Here is a 27,676-nt window from a genome sequence, read left to right on the forward strand (position 1 = left end):
TTAGAGCCACCACTGGGTATGGCAAACCAACCAAAGGGCTAATCGGGCAATTTTTGTGTATTTGTACAACTCAATCGAAATGCCAAGGCATTCTAAAAAACAACAGTTCTTTTCAGAACTATCTACATGGTGTACCGCAAGCATTTAAATATTGTTAAGATAGTCTTCAACATTCGAAACTAAATAACTAGCTTAGCCTATGTCTAGAATAGATCGGCCTAGACCAGTGGCGACTCTTTATATTTGGAAATACTGTATTTATCGCACCGAAATGTTCCAAGACAATAATATGCGTATAAATGATGGCAGCCGAATAATAGCGCAATTTGGTTTTACATAAACTTGTCATTTTATAGTCTGTTTACAGTTGCATAAACATTCCTATATTCTTTGCATAAACACTCAAATATAAATCAGAAAATATTTCAATCATTGACTATGTGTGTAACTAGTCTTGTGCTCAAATATTTCATGCTTATAAATTTTAAAACTTTTTTCTTATTTTAGATACCTGGCAACCAATTCCAGAAAGGCTACAATGAGAGTGAATACAATCAGAAAAACCTCTGGAAATTACTATTTAAATAGCTTAAGCAATGTGTGCTAACTAGTAGTCATGTAGCCAGGCACGTAGCTTCACACTCATGTGAACATGTTTGCTGCTGATTTTGATTGGTTGACATTAACAATAACTAGGATTTTGTTTGGCCATCATGGAGAATATACAATAATGACCCACACATATTTACAGGCATCTTTGAAGTAGAGGCAGTTGCGCTGCAGGATTCATTTACCCAAGAATAAATTTGGAACACTGGACTGTTCACCGTAATGACTGCAAATGATGATGACAGACCTTAAAACATTGTTGCCATACTTAACAACTGGTTCAAGTTATCTTCTGTTAACATACTTGTACATATATATAGATCACCTCCTTAAATATAATTTGTAATTCATTAGTTGGATTCCAATAAACCTATAAAATTGTGGAATTGTGAAAATGTGAATATTTTTCATATATAGCAAAAATGTTACTCAAATGTTGAGGACATATAAAATAAGGAGAGTAGTGATGCTTATAGCCAGAATAGCAAATCCAATGGAGTGTCAACTCTTATACTGAACGTAACATTTATTATTTTACTTGCTGAAGCTACCATACAAGCGCTACACGTTATCGCCGACAGCTTTCGGTGATGCTGATTGGTCGGTTGAATCAGGAGTCTTCCCGATCACGTCTTAAACTGCTACGCAGTGCAACGTTTGCACTGAAAACATTGTAGCGATTTTAAAGAAACCAGGCTTTACTTACTTAAGGGTTAATCAGTCCACTGAATACACCCCTCCTAAAATCAAAAGCTTGGGTTCAAATCCCATGGCCTTCATTTCACTTGTGTAAGGCACTTCATGTTGGACTGTACTCTAGGGTTAGGTTCACACTGGAGCCCGAGCTAACCGTTAGCATGTCACAAGGATCTGGATACACTACTAACTGTTAGCAAGTTGAGCGTGTTTCTATCATTAACCAATCACATGTACGCATTTCCAGTTTCCTATTATTTTCTTGTATGAATGCAACGGTGAACGTGTATGTTATTTATCTGGATCCTGTTATGCATATACTAAAAATACTTGAATATGCAAGAAACAAAATGGCAGACAAAAACATGTTGGTTTATTACAGTAAGTTATATTTTGTCTGTATTCTATACACTGGGAAAGGCAGTTTGAAGACCACATAACAATAAAAAATATAAGTCCATGATTGATAAACTGTATTGAGAACTGGTATACAAGCTTCTCTCACTCATTCTCCACTAACATGTACCTTAGGGACGCTTCATGTAACCACAACATGGAGTACACTTGTATTATGTAACTGAAGTGATACATAGTACATATATATTATTGCTTGGTTTGAACATTAGAAATTCCTTTTATGAAAATATGAAGAAAACATAACATAAACATAAATACAAGAAAATAGCTATTTATAAAATATATGCAAATAACAGAAATTAAAACTGAGTATGAGTTGGATCATAAAATGATACAGATTTGTAAATTTTTAATGTATTTTAAAATTCTATTAAAAAAAAAGATGAATATAGAATATATGCAACATTCTTGAAACATTGACTGAGATACTGCAATGATGTCTGACAGGGATAGTTAAGGTGTTTCCCCTAGCACTCAGAGACCTGTATGAATATGCTGCACAATAATATTACTAACATTTTCCATGAAATCCTTATGTGTGATCTATGATATAATTATTAACTTTCATCCACATAGCTCACTAATCAAGACAAAAAAAAAACAATATAAGGGAGGTGAACAAACAGTAATTACTGACTCACTGAAGAAGGATGGAGTACCATCTCAAAATTATGAGGTAGGAACTACGGTGGCTGGAGAAATTTGCCAACAGGGCATTTGTTGTTGGTTACAAGAATCTTAAAAATAAATTAAAATTCAACTATGATGAAGAAAAAAGCCAAGGAAAATGTTAATGTGAAAGATGAGGAAACGGATTTAAGAATCTTAAAAATAAATTAAAAAGCAACTAATGAAGAAAAAAACCAAAAGAAAAATGAGGAAACTTATGAATAAATGGCCAAAGGGAAATGCAGGTAATTTAAATGACAAGGCAAAGAAAAAGAAAATTTAAAACTCAACAGAATGCTATTTCAAGGAATTTAACAAGTTATAAGAGTCAGCTAAAATCAGCATTAAGTACTGCTACATGCTAATGTATCAAGAAAAACAATAATGTTAATGATTGGCAATGATGGACAATCATCCACCATGTGCTGATTCAAAATGCTAATATTATATAGATCTGCCTGTCTTAGAAATCATTAGTGTATACTTAAGTTGAAAGGGATAAACCTGAAACTTGTTCTAAAATTCCTTGACTAGGCATACATTGATTTTTAATCTATTTTGTCCTTGATGCGATAAAACTGAATTGTGTTTTATAAATTAATCTGTCCTTGCTGAGATATTAATAAAACAATAATAATAATAATTAATTGACTTATATAGTGAAAATAAACAAGATAAACCTGATCTGTGAACATTCAGCAATTTATAATTCTGATGACTGGTAGTTATAACTATAAAATAACTTAAATACATCTTTGTTTTTAACAAGATGGAATTGAGTCAATGCCTAGTACATTGCCTCTGTAAATAGCTATCATTATAATAAGAATATACATACAACATGACATTTAGATAAATATATAGATTTATATTATTTTACTTCGGCCTAGTATTATTGTATTTGTGTTGATTTTATGTATTAGTTTATGTACATGGAATCAATAAAACATAAACATTGATGTACAAATTGTATGATATTGCACATATATCAACACATTATGGGTAACCTCATAGAGGTCAACCTAATTAACATAAATGCATAAACATCAACTTAATCAATATAATGCATAGATAAACAAATACATTTAAAAGTATATTTTATAGTGGAGGTATAGTGTGAAATGGGGTTAACCCAAGAAGTTGTTATTGGAATATTAGACTGCTAAATACCAGCTACCTGTGATGTGTATTTGGCTCCCCAGGTCTAAATGCATAATACAGTCTGCATGGTACAATACTGCCATTTGCAAGTTAAAATACACAAATGCAGCTTAGTGACTTGCCTGGTTGTAACTTTATGAGTTTACCACACACAAATAATGTGGACCTCCAAATACTCAAGCAATAATATTAACTTCTAATTTTAGCAATAAATGACTGTTGAAATTAACACATTTTAACAAACAGTTTCAAATCTTAATGTAGATCCTTTGAAATTATCTTTAAGGTGACTTGTTTGCAAATAAATTTATGAATTATTAGAAATTTTCTAAAGGTGAATAACATTCATCATTTGTCATTTCAAGCACCATGAAATTGCAAAATTGAACACTCATTAGTAAAATTTAAGAAGTTGGGAGGAAATTGTCCACAAAACGACTGAAATTCAACTGAAAATATGGAGAAAGAATGCTTTAGTCTTTGAATATCTCTGAAGCCTGACAATTACTGTACTACTACTGACTTCAAGGGCACACATACCAACATACAAGAATTAGGCAAACTAAACATACATGAATGGAATGAAGACAAATGAAAGTATACACAAAATAGTACAGTACAATAAACATAGTTATAATATAAACACTTAGGTAGTATATAGGTTTACTCTGTAGGATATATACACTTATGTATACAAATATAAATAATTTTACAGATTTTTTGAACATTTTATAATACACCAAGAGAGTCATGTTGAAGATAAATTGCAACGATTTAGAAGATTAAAAAAATATTTAATTTGAAATCAAAGATAAAGGACTGGTGTGCAATGAGATGAAGGAGAGTTGGTATCCTGCATATGTTGAGTAAATATGTTTTGAAATTGAAAAGGCCATTAAAACTCATGATCTCAATGAATACAATAGCCACATACTGTATAAGTATCTCTTGGTTGTACATCTTTTAAAATGTTGATAAAATATATCATTTCTAAATTCTTAATACAACACAATTTGGTCGAAATAAAATTTGATTTTAAGTTAATATTCTGTATAAAACATGATCGACATTGATATAGTATTTAGTATTGTCCAATGTTTCAGATTACTTGTTTTCATCAGCAGAATTTACTTAAACAATATTGCTTTTATCATTGTCTTGTGTTTCTACTTATTTTTTCTTTTATTATAAGTTAGAAAATGATTACCACTCCGATGGTTACAATTCTCTTCATCTAGTGAAATGTACAGAAATTTTTTTAACGATTACATCCGAGTTCTTAAAAAAGATCAGCATTCACTTTCGTCACCTGACCTCCTGTTTGCGCTTGAATGACCTCATCAGCCAGTTCCCACGCGATCGTGCAGATCCGCTACGTTTCAGTGTTTCTTTCGGCCTGTCTCGCACTCTCTGGGATAAAGAGTGCAGCTTTCGGAAAGTCTCTGGGAATTTATTCTCTGGGAAAACAGTTTCTATGTAACCTTCAAGGCAAACGTACACAAACCGCTTGTTAAATGTCTTATTTTGTAACATTTCAAACATCCGCAAAATACCACGTCTTGTTGTGTCCGCTCCAATAAAGTTTTTCAGTTCATCTGAAAAATCACATAATGTGAGTGGTAAATTAAAGAAAACACCATGTAACAGAGAACATACACATTACGCCAGTGTGATAATATATTCATAATAATAAACAGACATTTATAATGCGCTGGTATTCGTTGAAGATGCTCATGGCGTATTGACATCTTGTTAACGATGTTTCGCTTCCACACTGGAAGCTTTCTCAAGCCGGTATGTCAGTAACAAGACAAGTAACAAGTAAGCTGGTATTGGATTTTTACAAAGAAAACATTTAAATTATGAACTGTTCGAAATCCCATGTGATCATATCTTGATTATTTATATAATTTTTATGTTATGTTATTTATTATTATTGCTACATGTCCAAGGATAGTGAATCTCAGTTCTTGTTTTGCTTATGATAATAAATACATCTTGTATCAGGTAACCATTTATAAACTTGATGAGAGACCATCAAGTGCATTGACCAAGGACACAAGCAAATGAAAAGCAATACTATCATCATCAAATTATTCAACTATCACCACCAACATTTTTGTCATAATCAATGGCATCACAATCAACATTGATTTATTATTATCCCTATCTTCAATAACTAGTACCTGGTACGTTTCCCAGTAGCTTTGTTTTGGCAGCAACTCTTGTCCGCAGCTTGGTAAGTTCATCCCGTTCCGGCTGTTCTTCTGCTAGAATTCCATTTGGCCAAAATGAATCCCTATATACAGAACAAAATAAAGAAAAATTTGCTTATACCAATGAGAAGACTTAAAGGTGCGGAAAACAAAAGCTATATGTGACGACAACAAACAGCACGATGCCAGAAGACAAATCGTGGGGGATGAGGAGGCAGGAGGGGTTGAATAACCATATTCTAAGTTACATATTGTGTGCTCTATTCCATTCAATATAGCCCATAGTATTCTGACTTATGAAATGGTTAAGCCAGTGGCTCTATGTACATAATCCATGCACTTTTTTAAATAACGCTTGGAAAAGAGCAGGGGATTGTTTCCTGCCAATTCACCTCATTTCATTTCATTCATTTATTCGATCAACATTTATAATTACAGTAACAATAAAATACATGTGTGAGAAAAACAAAAATTTAAATGCTGGACAGGGGTAGCCTAAGCAAAGCACACTGCTATAACTCAGATGAGCCAGCTACCCTTTAAAATAATTGAATATAACAAATTAATATATAAATTATAATAAAAACTACAAATTAGGCCTATTTAAAATTTCAATATATTTACAATAATAATAATATGCAGAAATTTATAACGCGCCAATTCAAAAAACATTATCAAACGCGCAGTGAACAATTAACCCAATTAAAGCGATTTTGTAAACAAAAAAGTTTTCAAATAAACATACAAGAAAAACAGGAAAAAAAAACCAAAAAAAAAACAAGCCAAATTAGTAAAAAAAAAATGTCACAGGTCCCAGCTACTTTCCAATAAAAGAAAAGGAGATTTATGTGAGCCCACTGACTACAAATGTCACACCAAGCACATCAAAGCCCTGCTAAATGGATGATGAAGCTAAGTAGAAGATTGATGAATGCACAAAGCTCATAAAACCACCACCTACCTAAAGTGCTTCACATAGTAAGCTAGCTGCTCTGGTGATGTTATATTCTCCACTTGCTCAACAATTTTTCTACAACATATAAAAATATCAAACGTTATAATAATAATACTAATAATAATAATAATTAAAAAAATTTTATTTACACACGGAAGTTTTATATCACCCATGGGTGTTTTTTTTTTAAAAGGCCGTTGACAATATTAAAACGAGAAAAGGAAAAGAAAAAAAAATACCGGTGATAGTAATGAACACACAATTTACAAATATACTGTTTAATGAACATGCACCGGTTACACTTGTTAAAAAAAAAAAAGTTTACAAAAGCTTTTTGAAGGTTCTGACATTTGGTGCAGTTCTTATATAGTTACACTGATACTGACTATATGGCTACTAAATTAATGTCTGATATAAACAAAATATTAAAAATAATAATAAAAAAAAAAAAAAGAAACAAAATAAATAAATAAATAATTTATAAATAAAAAAAAACAACTAAGAAGTACTTTGTTTGATACTGCATGCCATGCAAAAGATGATGCTGATGTGAATTTTGAATGTCTGTAGTTCCTTAATCTGAGACAAACGACAATATCAGTTTGATTTTGAATCACGAAGGAAACATCAGCACTGTCAATAGTAATTAAAAGTTTACAAATTAAGTACTGTACTGGTCTCACTCAAGAGACCCAGTATTGGTATTTATCAATCCAACAGAGAGTACAAAATATATTGGTGTTTTAGTAAGAAATTTACTTTAGAAAAAAGCTGCATACTTTAAATGAACATATAAGTATTACAAAATATTTGGTAAATATCTTTGAAATACAATTCACTTTGAGGTTGGCTGTGAGGTGTTGTTCCTGCTTCTAGTCTTGAAGACCCCGGTTCAAACCCTGGCCATGGTCAGATTTTAATTGGGAGTCTGATTGCTTGGCTCCTTGAATAACCCTCATATTGAGAGTTACGCGGGTTAAGGACAATGTTTGTGTCCGTCTGTTATATATTGTAGTTAAGTTACTGCACTGCGGCTGTCGTGGGTCCCCAGGAGCCCAGCCTAAATTTTCGTTTTTCGATCAGAATGAATGAAATAAAGAATTATTATAATGTATCTACGAACCCATTGATTTTGTTACCAAGTGTGGCCTTAATGATCTGTCGTAAAAAGGCCACAACACGACGGCGCAACCACTGGTCCCGGCAACGCAGATCAAAAACTTCATCCATTAACAGCAACATAATACGAAGTGGAATATTCTCAGTTTCCTGCATTTCAGATAAAAGAATAAAAGGAAACTTATAAAAGGTCCTCCATGGAGAGACATAGTAGCTTTAAAATGATTGTACCACAAAATGTCAGCCAGTGAAAATAAGCTGTACATAGCCAATCAAGTTCAAAGAGCTCAGCATGTCCACATTGACAGTAGGCTCAGAAGTACAGTAGGCATGTCACTATGCAACCAAAGTTGAAAGGTATACTTACATCCATGTCAAGTACCTCTGATACTTTGCCTGTCTCCATCAATGGACTTCTTGGTGTGAACTGTAATATAACAATAATAACAATAATAATACATGCTTCATTAGTACCCTGTAATCATCTCAGAACCGTATTAGCTGTGTTTGGCTGTTCCTGCCTCTTGCCCTGTACACTCAAGAGTCTGATCAATTGTAAAATTATTGTTGCAAAAACATTTGTGATAAGCTATAAAATAATATTATTACAGTATATAATTACAATCATTATTACACAGGTGTCAAACTTACCATAATACCTTAGAACCCTAAATTTTTGACAACTTGAATTGTGCTGTAATCAATTTGCAGATAATGTAGGAATTCTCAAAGGGATTATATAAGACAGTACCTCAGTGACAATTCAATTAATGTGAAACCAGCGTGGTGCTATATCGCCCTGTTATTCAAAGTTTTTTTGGCTGGGCACCCAAATTTTAACCAGAAGTTGAGAGCCATGCAAAGACATTAGACACACTTTAATAGGAGTTTATCTGTTGTGATGACACATGGTACAATGCATGCTAATCAGCTGTTGAAGCTGCTCTACTAAAGACCAGAAAAGCAGTGAATACTCTAACTGTTGTTCAAAAGTCTATATTTTTAAGTCTGAAAATGTTGGCAACCCAAACAATTTCTTTCATGACCCACAGTTTTAATAAGAATGCTATATAATCATTGTGAAACATTTCTAAAGTAACAGAGGCAGTAGGTATGTTATACTATAACTAATGGCTCAATTTTAGAGGACAGTTTTTAAGGCATTCTCTAGTGAATAAAACAAAACTAGTTTGATATTATGATAGTAAGGGATCATTACTGAAAAATTAGCTTATCAAATTATTAACACTTGTAGTTATGAACTGTTTTTAACATTGAATGTAATTATCAAAAAACAATACTGACATTAAACTTAAGAAATATTCATATTATTATAATAATAATTATATTTATTAACTTATATCTACGAAACGAGTTACAGTTAGTCCACAGCGCTTTGTATCCTCTGGAAAAGGTGCTGTATCAAATACCATTAACTAATATTGCAATGAAAATTATGGTAATAAAATACTTGCAAGAATAAAATTAATGGTGATAGTAGTGATAATAATAGTAATAATAAAATTGATGGCAATAATGATAGTACAGTAATAATACAATAGCAGAATAATAAAGAGAGATTTTCAACATACAAAGCATTGTAAATGCACAGAGCACAGTACTGATATATAACACAGTGAAATACTGATAGCTGTCTCAGATTCATGATACCTGTATACAGTACTACAGTACTTAGTATGACAATTACATAATTAAATACTGAAGCAATTTCATCAGGTTGTTTCATTGGGGGAAAAAATAATTGCATCACTTAGTGTATTTGCATTTGTTCTTTGGGATTTTGACATTTTCCTCAGTTTACAAACTGATACAGATATGATAATGACATTATTATAATGGCCTAAGAGCTAATATTCATAAGTCATGTAAATGACTGATAAATCCCTTTGACTTGGTGTCGTGCATCCAAAGGCATGTTGTAACTGATGCGCTCACTGCTACAGATGTATGTTATGATATAAATATTAGATATAAGCTGCTATAAATAAACAAGGCAGTGCATTGCTGGAATCACAGACCCTATACTCATAGGGTCTGTGGTGAAGTATTAAATCAAAAGCTAAATTGCTATAAGCAAAGCATCTACATGTATATTTCAACCGGGAAATGTTGATACAAAATTGTGCACTGTGTCCTTAAGTAAGAGAGCACCTGAATACCCATTGACTACTAATTGAAAACAATACAATTACACTACATACATTATGAATTGCAAGGCATAGAGAAAACATTCTTTTTCAACATCTTACATAGTTCCACAGAAGAAAAGATAAGAGTAACTACAATATAATGTAGTTCCTTAAGAACTTCATGTTTTTCTATTTGCCTTTAGTGATACATATTCCACTTTGGCCAAGTGCAGATTCAGTTACGATTCACAACTAATATACAGCAAGAAAAATAATAATGCTAGAATCTTTGAGGACATGGTTATAACAGCAAGACTGAGGAGGAAATCTAGAGAACCATTACTGGTTTAAGCAAAGTAGAAACCAAACGAAACTGAATCTGTGATATATTCCACTCTTAAAATAAATGTACAGTTTGGTCTCAATTGGAAAACCAAGCAACGATAATAAACAAGTCTTAGATTGTTGATGTATAATAATATTAATTAGCATTTATAAAGCGCTCTTTACTGGTGTCTCATAGTGCTATAAGACCATTAATCTATTGGAACACGTGAGTTTTAAGTAGAGACAGATGCTTATGAATACAGATGCATTATTCTATTGGAACAGGTGAGTTTTAAGTAGAGACAGATGCTTATGAATATTCAGATGCATTTCTCACAAAAACAAAGTTATTACCTCTTTAATGGAAAAATGTATCTTTAACAAATTAAATTTGTGAATACAATTTGGACATTGCATATATATGTTCTTGTCTGAACATGCATTTTGATAAATAAAGTAGTTGAAATATAGAAATATATAGTTTTACTCTTTTTATATTATTTTTGGTTTGTAAATATTGTTAATGTATACCTGCTTCAGTTAAACTAAATTAAATAAAATATGATATTGAATAATATAAAATGAATGCAAACACCATGCAAATTTCAATTATCTTCACAGATCCAGTTTCAAACCTTAACAGTTTTAGTGCAATAACTTTCTTCAATTTAAAAAATAAAGTGTAAACATTTACACTTTTTGAAGCAAGTTAGGGAGTCTGTGAGAATAAGAACACAGGCAGAACTCCCTAAGATAGCAATCACAATACGAAAGACAATCACAACCAACCTGCTGTTTGCGTCTGAAACTGAGGTTCCTGAAGCTCGCTAAACTTGGCTTTTTGGTGAAAGTGAAAAAAAAGTGATCGGGTTGAACACAAAATGAAAGAAAATGTTTTCAAAGAAGATTTTAAGGATAAATATATATATAATAAAGGTGGTAGAATCAAAAACATAAAAACAAGTGTTAACAAATTTTTAAAAAAAAACATAAAACAAAAATTAATAATACAATTTTTATTAGTAACTTAAAAAAATATTTAACATAAAAATAAACAGTTTGTTTAGCTTATTGTCACCCAAGAACCAGTATGTCACCAACTATGTGTTAGCAGACAATGCATTTGTACTTTGAGAGAAATCATTCATGATTTTACTGTTGTGTTATTGTCTTACTTTCCTTCATATTGGTAAGGCATTGAAGGAACATCAACCCAAACAAGCCTGAAATATTTGATAGTTTTAAATTACCTGACTGAACAACTTCAACCACTATTTGAGCAAAAAATTAGTGTATTAATAATGATTGTGAAGCATCCAATTTATGTTTAATTTTCTTTATGAAATTCATAATCATGTTTTTCTATGCTTTGAACATTTTTTCTTTCTGAAACCTTAGCAAGCCTTAACAGATACTAAATTAAGATATTTCAATGATCTGAAGATGGAATGTAGCAAATCCATACTTCATGAAGGCTGCACAATGTCTTGCACAACTTCTACTATCTTGGCGGAGGCAGGCTTTCATTTATGAATCTCACCTCTTATGCAGGATTGGATGGGCTAAATATTCATTGGAGAAGGGCTATAATTCATGGCATTCAAGTGATCATATAAGGGCTTTGAAGATCAAGCAAGTGATGGGGAAGGCCAAATCTTGAGGAGTCAGGATATCAATTATGACTCTCAACTATCATGTAAGATAAGATTGGTCAAATCTTGAAATGAAATGGAACTATCATTTATCCAGTTACATGTATTTTAAAATAAAGAGTAATTGATAAAGAATGTTTGTTGTTGAATAAAAAAGAATTGAATTCATTTGAATTGAATCAAAGGAAATCAATTCTTTAAAAGAAATTAGATGTTGTGTGTACAATAAATTGCCAAATTAGATTTGAATTTTATGAGCATTTGTATACAAAAAAAGCATAAATTGTATTATCATACATAAGTGGTGCAAATTAAAATTTAATTTCATTGGTAATGATCCACTTGTACATATGACAGCTTGGTAATGTCTATAATCATCATCCACTGAATATGTAGATTTTAGCAGACACATTTTTTCATAGTGATGTATTCCTTAGTCCTCATAACTACAACAAAAACAACTAAAAACACAAACCACAAGGGTTGCCAAGCAGAAAACAATTATACTATACTATACTATATTGTCAAAAAATGCATTGGGTGGTGTCAATTAAAATTTGAGGCAAATTATGCTGTGAGCATCAAAGCAGGTATGTCGCTCTCTAAATTGTCCTTCTCAGCCCAAGGACCTCTCAGCAACCCTCTCAAATGCAGTAACTCAATCTATTGCTTGCTATATAATGTGTTTTATTTAAGTGTTAGCAAAATGATAATCACTCATGTTAAAAGTAAATATTATTAGTAGCAATATTAGGCAAATAAAAAAAAATGATAAATAGTAGTTAAATCAACTGATGAAAGGTAGCAGGCAAAAAAACAAAAATTACATAAAACAAAGTTTTTGTAAAATAGCTTTATTACATCTAATTTCTAAAATTGATTTCAGTTTTCCTCACCAAACTTAATATATCACTAGCTTATCAATTTAAGCATGGATATGAAAAGTCAAAACCTTATCATTTTAAGCATGGATATGATATGAAGTCATCATAGCCTTTTCACCATGTTACCTTTCATCTGCATAGGCGTAATTATCTGAGTACTCTCATTAAGTTTGCCAGAACTAAATTCACTATACCTAGCATCATTATTATTATTATTATTATTAGCAGAGTGTAGCGACTGGACACACGTGTTAATAACACATAGTAACGCGTGTTAATAACACAAAAATACTCGTTACAAACCTTCTTGATTCTTTTCAATTGGGGCTAGGAAGTAAGAGAGTAAAAGCAACAAAAATAAAAACAAAGTGTACATGATTTTGAAACCAATATTTCATCTTATCTCCAGGTATCTTAAATAATAATACCTGTTATCACAATAATATTATTGGTGATGCCAATTTTGATATGAAGATGATAATGATGATGAGGGTGAAGATTATGGTGATGATTATAATAATGAGTATGCTAAGAATGATGATATGATATGATAATGATGATAATGATGGTGATTATGATGATCATATAGGTATCTAACTGCTCCCAATATAACTATTAGGTATGTTGCATTATGCGTACTTATAATTTGACTGATTGATTGATAGGTTGATTTTAAAATACAAAATACATGCAACTTCTGTGCCCTCTGTTTTCCTTGTAAAATCTCTAAAAGTAAGGTTTGGAAGTGTTACTGAAATCGTTGAATCATAATGTTCTATTTCCATTACATACAAAATAAACTTCAACATTTTTTTTTAAGTTGACAAAATGATATGTATGTTGAAGTTGAAGATCAGAAGTGTTGTTACTTCTTTAAAATATGTGTGGTAATCCCATCCCTAAACCATGAGATTACTAATAATCTGCATAAGAGATTACTAATAATCTGCATAAAGATTACCATTACTCTGTTTCAAGATACACACAAAAAAGACATTTTAAAATGGACATCCAACAATACTGTAAAAAAAGATATCTGTGCTACATTCTCAAAAAAAACCCCCAAAAATATTCAATGAAATACTTGAGTAGCTCATTTATGAGTATGCACCAAGTTTTCACTGATGAATGGACTTTTATTATGAAAAAACTCAATTACAGCCAAGTTTTTATGCAAAGAATATAGGAAAGAGTACTAATCATGTCCCTAAATTGTGAATAAATTTTCTTTTCTTATTTTCAATTGAAAACCAGGACTTAAACTTGCTAGAAAATACAACGTAAACAATTCATGTATTCAATTTAATTTTTCTTTTCAGGTTTTTAACTCAACAAATAGAGTATATCTTGACAAAACATAAGAGGTTTTTATTTCTTACAAGAAAATCATGTATGACTTGTAAAAGCTGAACGGAGAGAAAAGGTGAAGAGAAAGTTGTTGAGCTTACCTTACTGAAAATGACCTTATTGAGGCTGTCGGACATCTTGTCCCCTACTGCTGACACCCCATCTACCAGACTACCGGGCATTGACTTCACCGAATGTGCCACATTTTTTAATGGGTTTACTATATGATCCATCTACCAATAAGCAAATTCATTTGTTATTCATTTATATATCTACAAGATTACATTTATTTGATTATTTATATAATATATTTCCATATGCATTTTAAGTATTCAATTCAATTTTCAATTCAAATTTTATTGCTACATCAGACATTAAGGGCTATTATCTGCCAAACAAGAACAATAAATACAAAACTAATGAACTAATGTACTAATAATAATTATTAATTAATTATGCAATTCCCTGTTGCAGATCTGTATACTCCTTAGTATTTGATTCATTGAACAAAGTAGGTGAAGGGTACAGAGGCCCTTGAATGATTATCTGGGAATGAATTACTATTTTTCATATAATAAATATTATTTAAAATTGGATTAAAGTTAAATCTACAATATAACAACCATCATAGATTACCAAAAAATGAAAGAAATAATGAATTAACTTGTAAATTATTTTAACTATCCAAATAAATGATGGACAAATATTGAAAAACACACATTAAATAAGCCAATCTGATCAGTCACACAACAGAGCATGAAGAGGACTCTATGAAGAATCTGATTGGTGACTGTTATAGGTCGGTGGTTCTACTTTGATCATAATGGATAATCTGCAAATGACTAATGACTTATTAATGAAAACAATAAAGATTAGCATGTGATCCAAGGTTTAAGTTATATATAACATTAATGTCTCATTTTGTGGTATTAATATGTAGTACTTATATCAATTTACAAATTTCATCTGTAAATTCTGAAATATTAATTTAACGGTAAATGATAAGGAAGCAATAAACTATCTATCTAGCTGAGTGACAAATAACAAATTAAGTAAAGTTAATATTATTAATTATATAAAGGCAAACAACCAAAGCATAAAATAGAATAATTCCAAAGTAAAATCATAGAAAAGTACAACTAAACTGTAAATTAAAAGTAAATAAAAATCAACACAAGTCCAAAGACTTAATTGAATACAATCTTTATAAGAAGCAAACCTAATATTATTAAAAATTATAAGAAATTCTATATAGTTAAAAGCAAACAATAATTTTAAAGTAAATAAAAATTAACACAAGTCCAAAGACTTAATTGAATACAATCTTATACTAAGCAAACCTAATATTATTAAAAATTATAAGAAATTCTATATTAGCTAGATAAAAGCAAACAATAATTAAACAAATAAAATGTTATTTCTGCTTTTGAATCAAATTTTAAAATAATTAAAAAAAAAAAATTTTAGTACATAATTCAATAATTATAGGGATTAAAATACTGTAATAACAATAATTTATTTTGCAGCCTAATAAACAATCAATAAATCAATGAATTAATCAATAATTAAGTAGTCTTACTGAACTGAAAATAATATTTACATTAATGTATCATTTAACCAGTAAGCTTTCCATAATTTTTGCGGCTAGGGGGATGGGAATGAAAGAAACTGTTGACTTCATGATTTCATCTGTCTTTGTCATCTGTCAGCTCAAATGCAGATGTTTAATTAATGAATATTCATAAAACTTCAAGTTCAACTGCTTTATGGTCAAATGTCACACAATGAAACATGATCTACTGGAAAAGCAAGTACTTAAAAAATGAAAATGTAAAAAAAAAAAAAATCAAGTGAACAAAATCAAAATGATGGGACATGCAAACAATGTCCGGAAAAACCTACCAAATACTTAGTTCTATTAGACGTAAGAGAAGGAGGTAGATTCTAACAGGATAAATAAAATGAGGAATATTAAAATAATTAGGGAATAAATATAAATGTCATGTATATAAATAATAAACTATACACCAAATACTACTATTGTGCCACAATTTAATCTTCATTGGTGTGAAACCTGTGTATATAAGATTTTTATTGACTATGGAATTCTTAATATGGGCTTCAGCCACAACTCTTGTCATAATTTTCTATGTAACAATAGTACATTAATTCATTTATAAAATGTTTTTAAAATACATATTGTAAAAACTGCTGTAATTCAGTGCCTCACTGAATTTACAATGAATGAACTTAAACAACAATATTTATGTATATTTCAGGATTTTGATTGCCGAGAAAGAACAGGGGATAGAAAAAAGAGAACAATTCCTATGTTTTGGCACACAAATTAGCAATACAGAATGAATGTTTAAAAAGCTTTTGTTGGTTAACTACAATAAAAAGAATGGTAATATAAAGAATGGTAATATAAAGAATGGTAATATAAAGAATGGTAATATAATTTTGTACAAATTTACCTACATTTAAAAAAAAATTTGAAATACTTATCACGATTGGTATTCCCACTTTATCCACTTAACTCTATTCTATTTTGTTTTTGATTATTTAAGTTTTGATTTTGTAATTTAAATTTTGTTTATATTTACTTTTAAGCGGCCTTGTGAAAAACACAAATAATTTGTGATCAAGTTTTCCATTTTCAAATAAAGTCATTAATATTATTATTATTATTATAACTGTGTTTATGGGATGTGTATTGCTTGCATGCATGCTGTAAGGTAACAACTGAATACCTAGATAACTCAGAAATTACTGTACTACATAAAAAATAACACTTGCTTTTGCAATACTTATCATGACTCATTTTTGTCATGATTTATCAATGTTGATGTACGTCAGCCTTAGGTAAAAATTTCTGGCCAAATTTCCTGTGAACCTATAAACCCAGTTTACAAGCTCATTATAGACATGAGTAATAATCAGAGTCTGTAATCACACTTCACATTGTGGAGTGGTATGCTTTATGTGCATAATCTTATGATTCTATATTTAGCTATGATTAATATAATTGCTAATGCTCTCACCTTACGAGCTAATTTGCTCTTGCCTCTTGAATATTCTCCGGGCTCTAGAAAATTCAAGATGATATTCAACATGCCTGGATATTTCAGCCACATGTCATTTAATAACAGTTTCTAAATTAAATTATGAAAGAAAATAGAAAAAAAATAACACATTAATTTACTATTTATTAATATTTTTTTACATCTTTTTAAATCACCAATGATGAGCAAGAAATGGCAGAATTAATTTTATTTAGAAAAGTTATATTTTATATTTTTGACTTTACTTCAATGCTGTAAGGTTTCAAATTCTACCATTAACCTTATTAAAAACACCGTTATTATAAAGGGTAATCAAATTATTCTGTTAAAAAAAACATTCGCCGATGAGGGGTCCGACGTGTCCAATGGAGGGGTCTGAACCAAGGCGATGACGAAGCCTCAGTCAACGGCCCTAAATAAAAAAACTGCTGTTAGGGTTCATGGGGAGAGTTTTTATGGCTTAATTTGGTCCTAAATGTGCTTTTAGACCACAATATTAGGGATCGGCAATCAAAATAGCATTATATGGGTAGGCAAATTATTTTCTTTTATTTTTTGGTCCGACGACCTCTGCCCCCGCTGGCGCCACCACTGTACCTGTCTAAACATGTAGCAACATTTTTAATGGAATACAATCACTAAAAAGGGAAAATACATTACTGCTTGTAGCGAGCCTCTGAATAAAAATAATATAAATATCAGTCATGATTATTTAGTAAGGTTTGGATGCAAGTAAGTCTGAGAATAACATCCAATTGCTAGAAAGTTTGATGTCTTAAGTCCCAACTACTCAATTCCTATCTTAATACTACTGCATAATAAGATCTTTTTGCGATATCTTTGATGTCTGCATTTCCAATTTATATACACCATCTTGGGACATTTGCAATGGATCAAATTTAATTGACGAGTTGCCTTAAATAAATTGCAACATGACATATTGCGTATTAGCAATCATATTTGTGTTGGCATAATTGGATTTACTTGAATAAAAAATATTGAGGAAAGAAGCATTGGAATAATATGCTACATAAGACTAACATGTTTATATTATATGTTACTATTGTTATAATTATATGTGACTGGCCCTGGCAAAGCTAAACATTTGACAGCATTTACAATTTTTAGGCTACCACCCAAAATGTCTGAAATTAGCATCGCTACCAACTTCAGGTTATCCCATAATTTTTCTTAAAAAAAAATACATTTGTTAAGTATTCTTCTCAATTATAGTTTACATTGTGTAAACAAGCTGTGTGTGGAATATACCTTAACATAGGATGTTAATGATTTGATGCGTTTATCAAGAAATGATTTATTCATGTTCATGAACGCCCTCTTGCTCGGTAATTGCAGTGAATCAATGTTGTCATATTTTTCGGTTAAGCGCATATGTAGATCGTGGAAGTCGCTGAATCGACGGTAAACGTCCCAGATCTCTGTGTGGTCATTGTGGTCGGTTCGTGTCACTCGAATCACATATAGTGTAAACATTTTCCCTGATGCTGCTGGGTCTTTACTAGGTACTAGAATTTAAAACAAATAATACCTGGTTAAAAATCACACACTGAAAATCATCAATGTTGGTAGTTAACTTCATGTGTACACTTTTGAGTGAAATTTTAAAATAATTGTTATAAAAGCCAATGTAACACAGGTTTGTTGGACAAGGAAACTAAAGAAACAAAAAACCCAACTTCACAATGGGCCTAATTACTGTACACTATATTTCATCTCATAGAAATGTATGAAAATATACAAATGTCAAAAATTGTACACAACACCAAGGTGAGAGGAAAAATCAAATGTTGTCTACTTACTTGCTTCAGTTATTTCAGCGTTAATATTTACAGAGGCGTCCGCTGAAAGATCAGAATCCATAGAAAAGTTGTCCAGAGAATCTGTGCTCCCAAATGACGAGAGATCTTCAGAAGACTATTTAATTTGTAGATAAAAATGATGAAATCATTATCTACAAGTTACAGAAAAATCTAATATATCATTTTTAGAAATTGATTGATATCATATGCATAAAATAAAATAAATAGAATAACCAAAATATAGCTGAAACAAAAAACTTTTGGGATCTTGAATATACAATCATCACAAACCTTAAAATTGTGATTATTTATAGCATTCATATATAACCACCTGATCAGCAGACATTATATTTCACAATTGTATCACTGTTTAAGTTTTATCATCAGAAACATTTTTTCCCAAGTATTTTTTAAGTGTTTCTGTGAACAAATAATATAATTCAACTAATGTTTATACAGCATGTAGACATAAATTTTGTTGCCAACTATTTATAACCAACCCTTAATAATTAATGTCCATGCTTTTAAAGGCTTTAACTTAATGGTAACAAAAACGTCATTAGGAATTAGGAGTTTTTACCGCTGCTATACTACTATCGGGAGAGGAGTCAAACTGGTTGTCGTCATCAGGGAGCTTGCCGTTGGTCTTAGGCGTCAAAAGGTCCAATTCTGCTAGACACCGTCGGTAGGATGAACTCTGTTTGAAAGCTAAATAATGCTGGTCTTCCTGGAGGATCTTATGTACCTGAGAAGAGAAAGAAATTAGTTATTAACTTAAAATTACAATTAAAAATTTAATGAGAAAACACTGACCCCTATAAATCAACAAAACAATTGTTTTCCTATGTTTCTTGTTAATAAATTATTTCATCCTTTTTTATTGAGCTATTTTAAAAGAATTGAAATTCACCATTCTTATTAAATTTTTGAGGCTTGCCCGATTTTTTTGCCATAAAGTACTGTACATCTTTAATGCTTTAATTTAAAAAAAATAAAATTATCTTAGTCATCTTATGTGTACATTTTTACAAAGCACTCTCAGCTCATCTACTATTCAAGCCAAGAACAAGCAGACATACATTTTCTGAGAGATCTTTCACATGCAAAGCACTATGCCTATGGAATCTTCTACCAAAAAATTATAAAAAATTCTGATTCAATGCACACTTTCAAAAAAACAGTTAAAACTCAACTCTTAAAGAAGAACATCTGTCATTAAAGATGTATTATCCCTTGAAAATGCAAAAAAAAAAAAAATCATAAAAAAATAATTTTGAAATTAACTTGCTGATTTTGCAGTAACATACAAATTATTCATGTGAGCATAGAAATTATTAAAGTTAAAAAAAGTTTACCCTGATTTTGAAGCTGGATAATTATAATAAGAGTAATAAAACACTTGCAATGACAGGAAGTGTTTCTATCATTTTTTACTGTAAAATTTTTTAAAATACATTAATTTCTATGTTCAAGTTGATAATTTTCATGTTACTTCAAAAATGTTAATTTCAAAAATGATTTTTATGACTTTTTTGTTATTTTGCATGGGACAGTACATCTTTAAGGACTTCAGGATATAGCACCTTAAAGAAAATGTGGTTTGGTTTGGCCCTATATAATTGTCATTCACAATTGTAATAACATTTAATAACAGCTGTAGGTTATGGTGTTTGCTTTCTAATCCGAGGACATAGGGTTGGAAATTAAGCATCTTAACCACCAGGCTACAGCTTCCGTTTAACCTTTTGATGTTCATACAAACTTCACTTACAATTTTCTGAGCTTCATCAAACACTGTTTCCGATGGTTCTCCTAGTTTGATTCTTTGATGGGTTCTCTTCACCACTGTATCATCTCCTAAATTTATGAGATGGGGCGACTGATAATAGAAAATTAAAACCCAATTTAGAAACAAACAAAAAGAAAACTACAAGAATTTTTCATGAATTAAAGGAGGTAAGTCATTAAAACCAAACACCACTACCACTATTATGAACAACCACTTATTATGATCAACAAATTGAAAATGGACCCTCCATTACTACTATTTACTACCATTTACCATCAACACCCAATTATGTCCACATTGTCCCCACTCTCAACACCACCACCACCATAATCATTCTACCACATTTACACCAATCACTATCATACCATTGCCACAATCACAATCACCTTTATCACACTACTATACCATCGCCATAATTACAATCCCCTTTAACATACTATCATACCATCGCCATAATTACAATCACTTTTATCACACTATCATACCATCGCCATAATCACACTATCATTCCATCGCCATAATCACAATCACCTTCATCACACTACCACACTATCACCATAATCACAATCACCTTTATTACACTATCATACCATCGCCATAATCACAATCACCTTCATTACACTATCATACCATCGCCATAATTACAATCACCTTCATTACACTATCATACCATCGCCACCTTTATCACACTATCATACCATCAGCTTCATCACACTATAATACCATTGCCATAATCACAATCACATTCATCACACTATACCACCAGCGGTACAATCACAATCACCTTTAACACACTATCATACCATCGCTACAATCACCTTTATCACACTATCATACCATCGCTACAATCCACTTTATTACACTATCATACTACTATCGCCACAATCACAAGCATCATCATTATTCTGATGCCACTCACATCTTCTGTCAGATACTGTTCAAATACAATCCAAGCATCATCATTATTCTGATGCCACTCACATCTTCTGTCAGATACTGTTCAAATACACTCCAAGCATCATCATTATTCTGATGCCACTCACATCTTCTGTCAGATACTGTTCAAATACACTCCACATCATTATTCTGATGCCACTCACATCTTCTGTCAGATACTGTTCAAATACACTCCAAGCCTCTTTGCGTAACGTTTCTAGCTCAGGTGATGATGCTTTGGATGGATGCTTTCGCTGTAAGTGGATGGCAGAGATCTTTTGTTCAGCTGTCACTCGGTAGCTTTCAACAGTCAGGTAAAAATGCAGGTAGGACTGGGCATCAATTGTTCCCAAGAATTCTACAAATAAATACATAAATTGATAAAATACCCTTTACTTTTATTAAATATAAAAATATACTTTGCTTGATGCTTATCAATTTCTTTTATAAATAACAAAGATAAATGTTATTTTCAAAAAATGATAAATAATAATAAAAATAACAACAAAACAATATTATTAACAATACCAACAACAATAGCCTCCTAATTATCTAACTCTACATTACTAAAATTTCAATTAATATATCTTTTCAGATTTGATGACGATAACCAGTTTAAGAACTGAGTAAAAAACAGACACACCCACACACACACTCGCATGCACAAAACTGTAGATTGGAGTACTTCCTTGTCCTACTGCATAGAATACATTGTGAACGGGAACCAACAATAACAACAAATAGAGGAAGAAAATTACTATAAATTATGTTGCAAAAAAAAAAAAAAAAAAAAAGAAATTATTCCTAAAAAAAAAAAAAAAAAAAAAAATTATTCCTAAAACTGTAGCTTTCAGTACATAAAATATAACAATACAAATTATAAATTTGGTACAGTACTATATTGTGAAATTAGACCAAAAACATTAACAATCACAATATGATTAGCAATAAGAAGCCATATCTTATAGCAATTTGAAAGTTAAAGAGAATTGCTGCTGATATTGTTTGGGGAAAGACATAACAACAGAAGGTGAGAAGCATACCATAAGCTATTATAACAGTTTACATTTTGTAAACAGCAGTGAGAATAATTCATGTTTACAATGGCAAAAAGCATAATGACGTAAAGCCAGTGATTGTTTGAACAGACAATAAGAGTTGAATTTAAATGGTTTATATAAATGTAATTATAATCAAATACTTTGAATGTGCCAATTTTTAATTACATTTTTAATTAACAAATACCATCAGTGGGGAGATAAAAAAACTTAAAATAATGTTAAGTCTTTGATCTGCAACTTCGTATATTAAAATAAATTATTAGTTTCAATTAATAATAAGAATGGGAAATATCTTCACCGCTTAACAGACATAAATATTAAAAAGTTCCTACAGTATATTCTTTTACGTAGACCCTTAAATTGGCAGTTAATCTACTTTTGAACACTACAGTATATATGATTGCTGAAAACTACGTATAATTGTTGAACAGTATGTATGATCGTTACTGTTTCCAAGATTTTTAACATTTCACGGATCATATCAAGGTAATTAAAATTCTTTTAGTTTATCTGTTTTTTTTCTTTCAGGTTTACCTTTTGGCAATCATTCATAATATATAATGTCTACCTGAATCCCCTTTTAAGTTCAAGTTGTTTTCATCCATTTACCAATTTCATTAAGAAAATGGTTTTACTTGACATGTTTGACACAGACTACAAGGCATGCCAAACAGGTGTTTCCAAAGAAGTGTTTTTGGTAAATTATTCATCTTAAGGAAATGTAAAATAGCAACTTGAAATGTAGACAGCTATAAAACCTATTAATAGCAAAGTGTTACGGCAGCATATTACCTACATCTTCCATAATCCTCACGTTCAAGGGTTCCATTACATAAGTTACTTAAAGGAATATACATACTATGGAGGGAATTAAAATAGCAATAAAATGTGATTTATGATGTACGATAACTAAGCATGTGATAATTAAATATCTAAAAACAACTCTGGTTTATTTGAACCAAATAATGTGTTTTAAGTTATCAAATGGAATGTATAGCACATACGGATCATATCATTTGTCATCATTTGTCAATACATCTACTGTACACCAATGTTATCTCTAATAATACATTAACCTACAAAAATACTAGTACATAAGACTTTTTTTCTGCGGACAAACTTACTAAAGAATTACAACAAAATAGTAAAAAAGACACCCAGTAAATTAAAAAAAAGAAAAAAAAACAAAAACATTTTTGATAGATCTTTTCGAACACTGTAACAAAGTGTGTTGCAATAAATAATTGACAAGCACATTGAATTTATAACACAAAAGGCTTATGTTGTCTACAAGAATACTTGCAGTGGCGCCATTGATTACATCACACAAGCCTATCACACTATCCAAACTCTTAATGATACCAGTTATTATTATTTAAAAATTCCATATTCTTCCTAGTGGGATATTTTAAAACATTATTACAACCTAATAAAATGATTTTTTTATGAAAAGTTATTGACAGTAAATAACTTGACACAGCCCTGCAAGCATTTGCGGCTGCTAGCAACTTTAAAGCTTTTAACTTTAAGTTCAATCTGGCATCACCTTTCACTTGATTACCTCTCATTAACCATTCCAATTAATCTCACAATACTTTATGTGGATCGTAACTTTCCCATCGTTACCATTCTGTTAATCAGCCAAGTGATGCAGCGGCTCTGACGTAAGTTAACATGATATTTAACAGGAAATGCTAAAGTAGACTTACCTATAAAATGGGATAACGCTATGTTGTTATTAAGGACGACGTTAAACGGTAAAGAATACAAGTTTGAGTAGTCATTCTCAACACCATTCACTTCCTAAAGAAAAAAACAATCACATAAATACAAATAGAAGCAGTAGGCTTAAGCTGGGCAATCACTTGCTTGGTTTTTGGCCAACGTCATTCTATAGAGAATGCAATGCCACATAGGCACTAATGATTCTTTTTAATGATGATCCATTGAGACTGCCACCGACAATCAGCAGATGGTGTTGCATCACCTAGTGCTCACAGGGAGCCAAGTTAAATTTATCAGACGGTGGTTGTATGAATCATACCACGCTGTGTGTGCCTAGCTTTCCAATAAGGGTCAACACTTTACATGTTAGATAATGTGTTAGTGCCTTTGGTCTAGAAACAATGATTCTGTTAAACAAATTATTATTATTAAAGTATTCTCATTTCACTATTTTTTCCCTCAAATATTAGAGTGCTAATTATAAATAATCAAAGTTTTAGTACTGCACTTAGTACTACATTGTTTTAGTGCTGCACTTTGTTCTTATATTCATGCAGTGTGATGTCACATTTTTTTATTTCAATTGTTGACATTTAAAAATTATACCTGTATAATTTTTAACCAAGTAATGAAATTTTTAACTCTTGTATTTGTGCAGGTTGATTATGCTCAGTGTACTGAGGAACCACTTTAATATTTTTCCATACATTCAGCAATCCCCAGGTTAACTTGTATGCTATGTTTTTTTTACCATGCCAATGTATCTTTTTTTCTTTAATGTTAAACCTCTGCATGGCACACAATTTCAACTAAGACAAAACACTGATGAATGTAGAGTAATGGAAGTATTTTTAAGACCAGGCCAACAAAGCAAGAAATTGGAAATAGTTGATCATATTAAAACCATTTGGCTACATATCTAGTGTAAAGTAGACTATACACACTGACAAAGCTATTCATGCTCCCTCCACCAAATCAACAATCTGTGTGTTATTATGTTGGATATAGAAGGCCCACTGTATGCAGCTTCCGTATTTCATAGTAATCTTAATTAAAATCAAAAAGAAAAACTGAAAACAAACGTGCATGTAGTACCATGCTGGGCAAACAATATATATTTTATAATAATACTTTATTGACAAGTCTGATTTCCTTGGGCAACCTGAGAAATAAATTGTGTAACGTTTTAACATGCAAATGTGTTCTAACGAAATGCCAACAAAAACAGGTGAAAGATATATGTGAATATAAATGCAGAGATAATAGAAATCAGAACAGTCCAATCCCATACCTTAAAAAGTGCCTCAACCTTTAAAACAAAAACATCATTAAATTGCAGTGATACGCAACACTCAAGTTTTTACCCCTACGTAAACATTTTAAATATATTTCCCATGAAATATGCCAAATTTCCAATTTCTAAAATATTTTAGTAATATATATATATATAAAGCTTGGTCAACATTATCAAATTCTATGTGAAAGATTTGTGTCATGTGCCCATATATGGGCATGATGATGCAATATTACACCCAAATATGGAGTTATTTGTCACATAAAAATTTGATGGTGTGAAGATTGAAGTATTTCTATGACTCACCACCATATTTCAAATTCTGATGCCTGTCTTAACCTTTCAGTGCATTTTATATTGCTATGTCAATTTTGACGATTTTATTATCATTTCTTATATTTTATTGCCTACAGTGTGAAACACTTGGGCTCGGGGCCCTGTGGTTTTCTGAGACTGGGGAAGATTTTTCGGTCCCAGCCGCAAATTTAATTGTGGGGTTTAGTTATCTTTTTAAAATCATGTTTGCCATTTTATATATTGTATGTGTTTTTAACGACGAAAAAATGATATGATACCAGTGGCGTATCTAGTAGGAATTTGAAATAGATGGATCAAGGGAGAGACCTCAAATATGAAGGGTCTATACTACCACAGCCCCACCACGGTTGGAGCTGAGATAAGAAGATTTATGATTATAGCACCTCTAGATGGCCAGAAATGGCACTCACAGTGCTTAACATTCTCATATTTTATTGCCTATCATATTATAATTGATGTGTTTTTTTTTGTGCATTTCTAATATTGACATTTGTGATTACAATTTAGTGATTACTATACTGCCAGGATGAACAAGATAAAGGAATTTGAATTTAAAAATATAGATCAATACAGTCTACTAATACAAAATCATTAGACTTACCGCCTCCATGGCTTGCTCAAAGTCTTCCCCGTCATTCTTGCGTTTAATAGTTAGCACACACAGTTTCTTAACAAACTGTAAACTATTTAACTGCTGCTTGGCATCTGATTCAGAGCCTATAGGCAAAATAAATTCCAAAAAATATTATTAGAAAAATATTAGTAAAAAAACAAATGGTTATATCTAATTATGTTAATGATCTAATTAGGTTAATGATCTAATTATGTTAATGATCTTACCATCATCTGTTTTCTTATTGGCATCTTTTGATCGTTGTTTTGCAATTTCTGTGTCCAATATTTGATTGACAGCATGAAGTTCATCAATGGTAGACGCCATCTTTATAACTGTCAGAAATGCTTCTGTTGTAAATGTGCTGTCTTTACACTAAAAAAGAGAAAAAAAAAAATCAATATTTCAGTAGTGATTCTACCTTCGCTTGACCAATTCTCTCAAGAATTTATTTATTTGACTTTTAGGCAAAATTACAACACCACATCTTATTAAATCAAATACACAATGTATATATTCTGATGTTTAGTAGTTTGTTTATTTATGTTTACCGGCTGCAAAGGTCATGAAGCGACCCTCAGGGGAGGAGAAAGTTTTTGAAAAGTGCAACATCTAGTCCACTGCGCCACGAGCAACGATTTGAATTTTGACTTGATGAAAGATTATAAAGTTATTCCAAAGACAAATGTGGATATCATCATGATTACATGCTACATTACAAAATGGGAAGCTAGGATGTTTATATTTTAACAGGATGAATTTAGGTTCTTTTGAATTAAAGGTATATCACATTACAACAATGTTAGCCTACCATCAAGTTGAACTGTTGATGTTTTTAATTAAAATGACAGGC

The 27,676-nt window shown here is 31.0% G+C and overlaps 2 protein-coding genes across 7 annotated transcripts in view; one reads left to right on the plus strand and one right to left on the minus strand.

Moving 5' to 3' along the window:
* The window catches only part of LOC117106819 (NADH dehydrogenase [ubiquinone] 1 alpha subcomplex subunit 10, mitochondrial-like), an 8,305-nt gene extending 7,301 nt beyond the window's left edge, over positions 1-1,004 (plus strand). The window contains exon 9 of the mRNA XM_033248287.1: positions 508-1,004. Coding sequence (XP_033104178.1) covers positions 508-588 — 81 coding nt within the window. The 3' untranslated portion in view covers positions 589-1,004. The remainder of the gene's footprint in view (positions 1-507) is intronic.
* Positions 1,005-4,330: 3,326 nt separating this feature from the next.
* LOC117106818 (sorting nexin-13-like) overlaps positions 4,331-27,676 on the minus strand; it is a 41,926-nt gene continuing 18,580 nt past the window's right edge. For 2 of the 6 annotated variants that reach the window (XM_033248281.1, XM_033248286.1), the window contains 19 exons: positions 27,051-27,198; positions 26,812-26,927; positions 25,890-25,907; positions 24,583-24,676; positions 21,977-22,170; positions 20,859-20,966; positions 19,668-19,832; positions 19,088-19,202; positions 18,537-18,793; positions 17,247-17,357; positions 16,105-16,146; positions 14,304-14,435; positions 13,159-13,182; positions 11,109-11,156; positions 8,210-8,269; positions 7,847-7,992; positions 6,730-6,798; positions 5,739-5,851; positions 4,331-5,147 (listed from right to left, as the gene is read on the minus strand). In XM_033248281.1, the coding sequence (XP_033104172.1) occupies positions 4,858-5,147; positions 5,739-5,851; positions 6,730-6,798; positions 7,847-7,992; positions 8,210-8,269; positions 11,109-11,156; positions 13,159-13,182; positions 14,304-14,435; positions 16,105-16,146; positions 17,247-17,357; positions 18,537-18,793; positions 19,088-19,202; positions 19,668-19,832; positions 20,859-20,966; positions 21,977-22,170; positions 24,583-24,676; positions 25,890-25,907; positions 26,812-26,927; positions 27,051-27,198 (2,250 nt within the window). In that variant the 3' untranslated portion in view covers positions 4,331-4,857. The remainder of the gene's footprint in view (positions 5,148-5,738; positions 5,852-6,729; positions 6,799-7,846; positions 7,993-8,209; positions 8,270-11,108; positions 11,157-13,158; positions 13,183-14,303; positions 14,436-16,104; positions 16,147-17,246; positions 17,358-18,536; positions 18,794-19,087; positions 19,203-19,667; positions 19,833-20,858; positions 20,967-21,976; positions 22,171-24,582; positions 24,677-25,889; positions 25,908-26,811; positions 26,928-27,050; positions 27,199-27,676) is intronic. The other 4 variants (XM_033248282.1, XM_033248283.1, XM_033248284.1 and 1 more) reach the window with 4 other exon arrangements.

Source organism: Anneissia japonica, unplaced genomic scaffold, assembly GCF_011630105.1.
Source record: "Anneissia japonica isolate Jap-2015-1 unplaced genomic scaffold, ASM1163010v1 scaffold2471_len1564793_cov202, whole genome shotgun sequence".
Classification (NCBI taxonomy): domain Eukaryota; kingdom Metazoa; phylum Echinodermata; class Crinoidea; order Comatulida; family Comatulidae; genus Anneissia; species Anneissia japonica.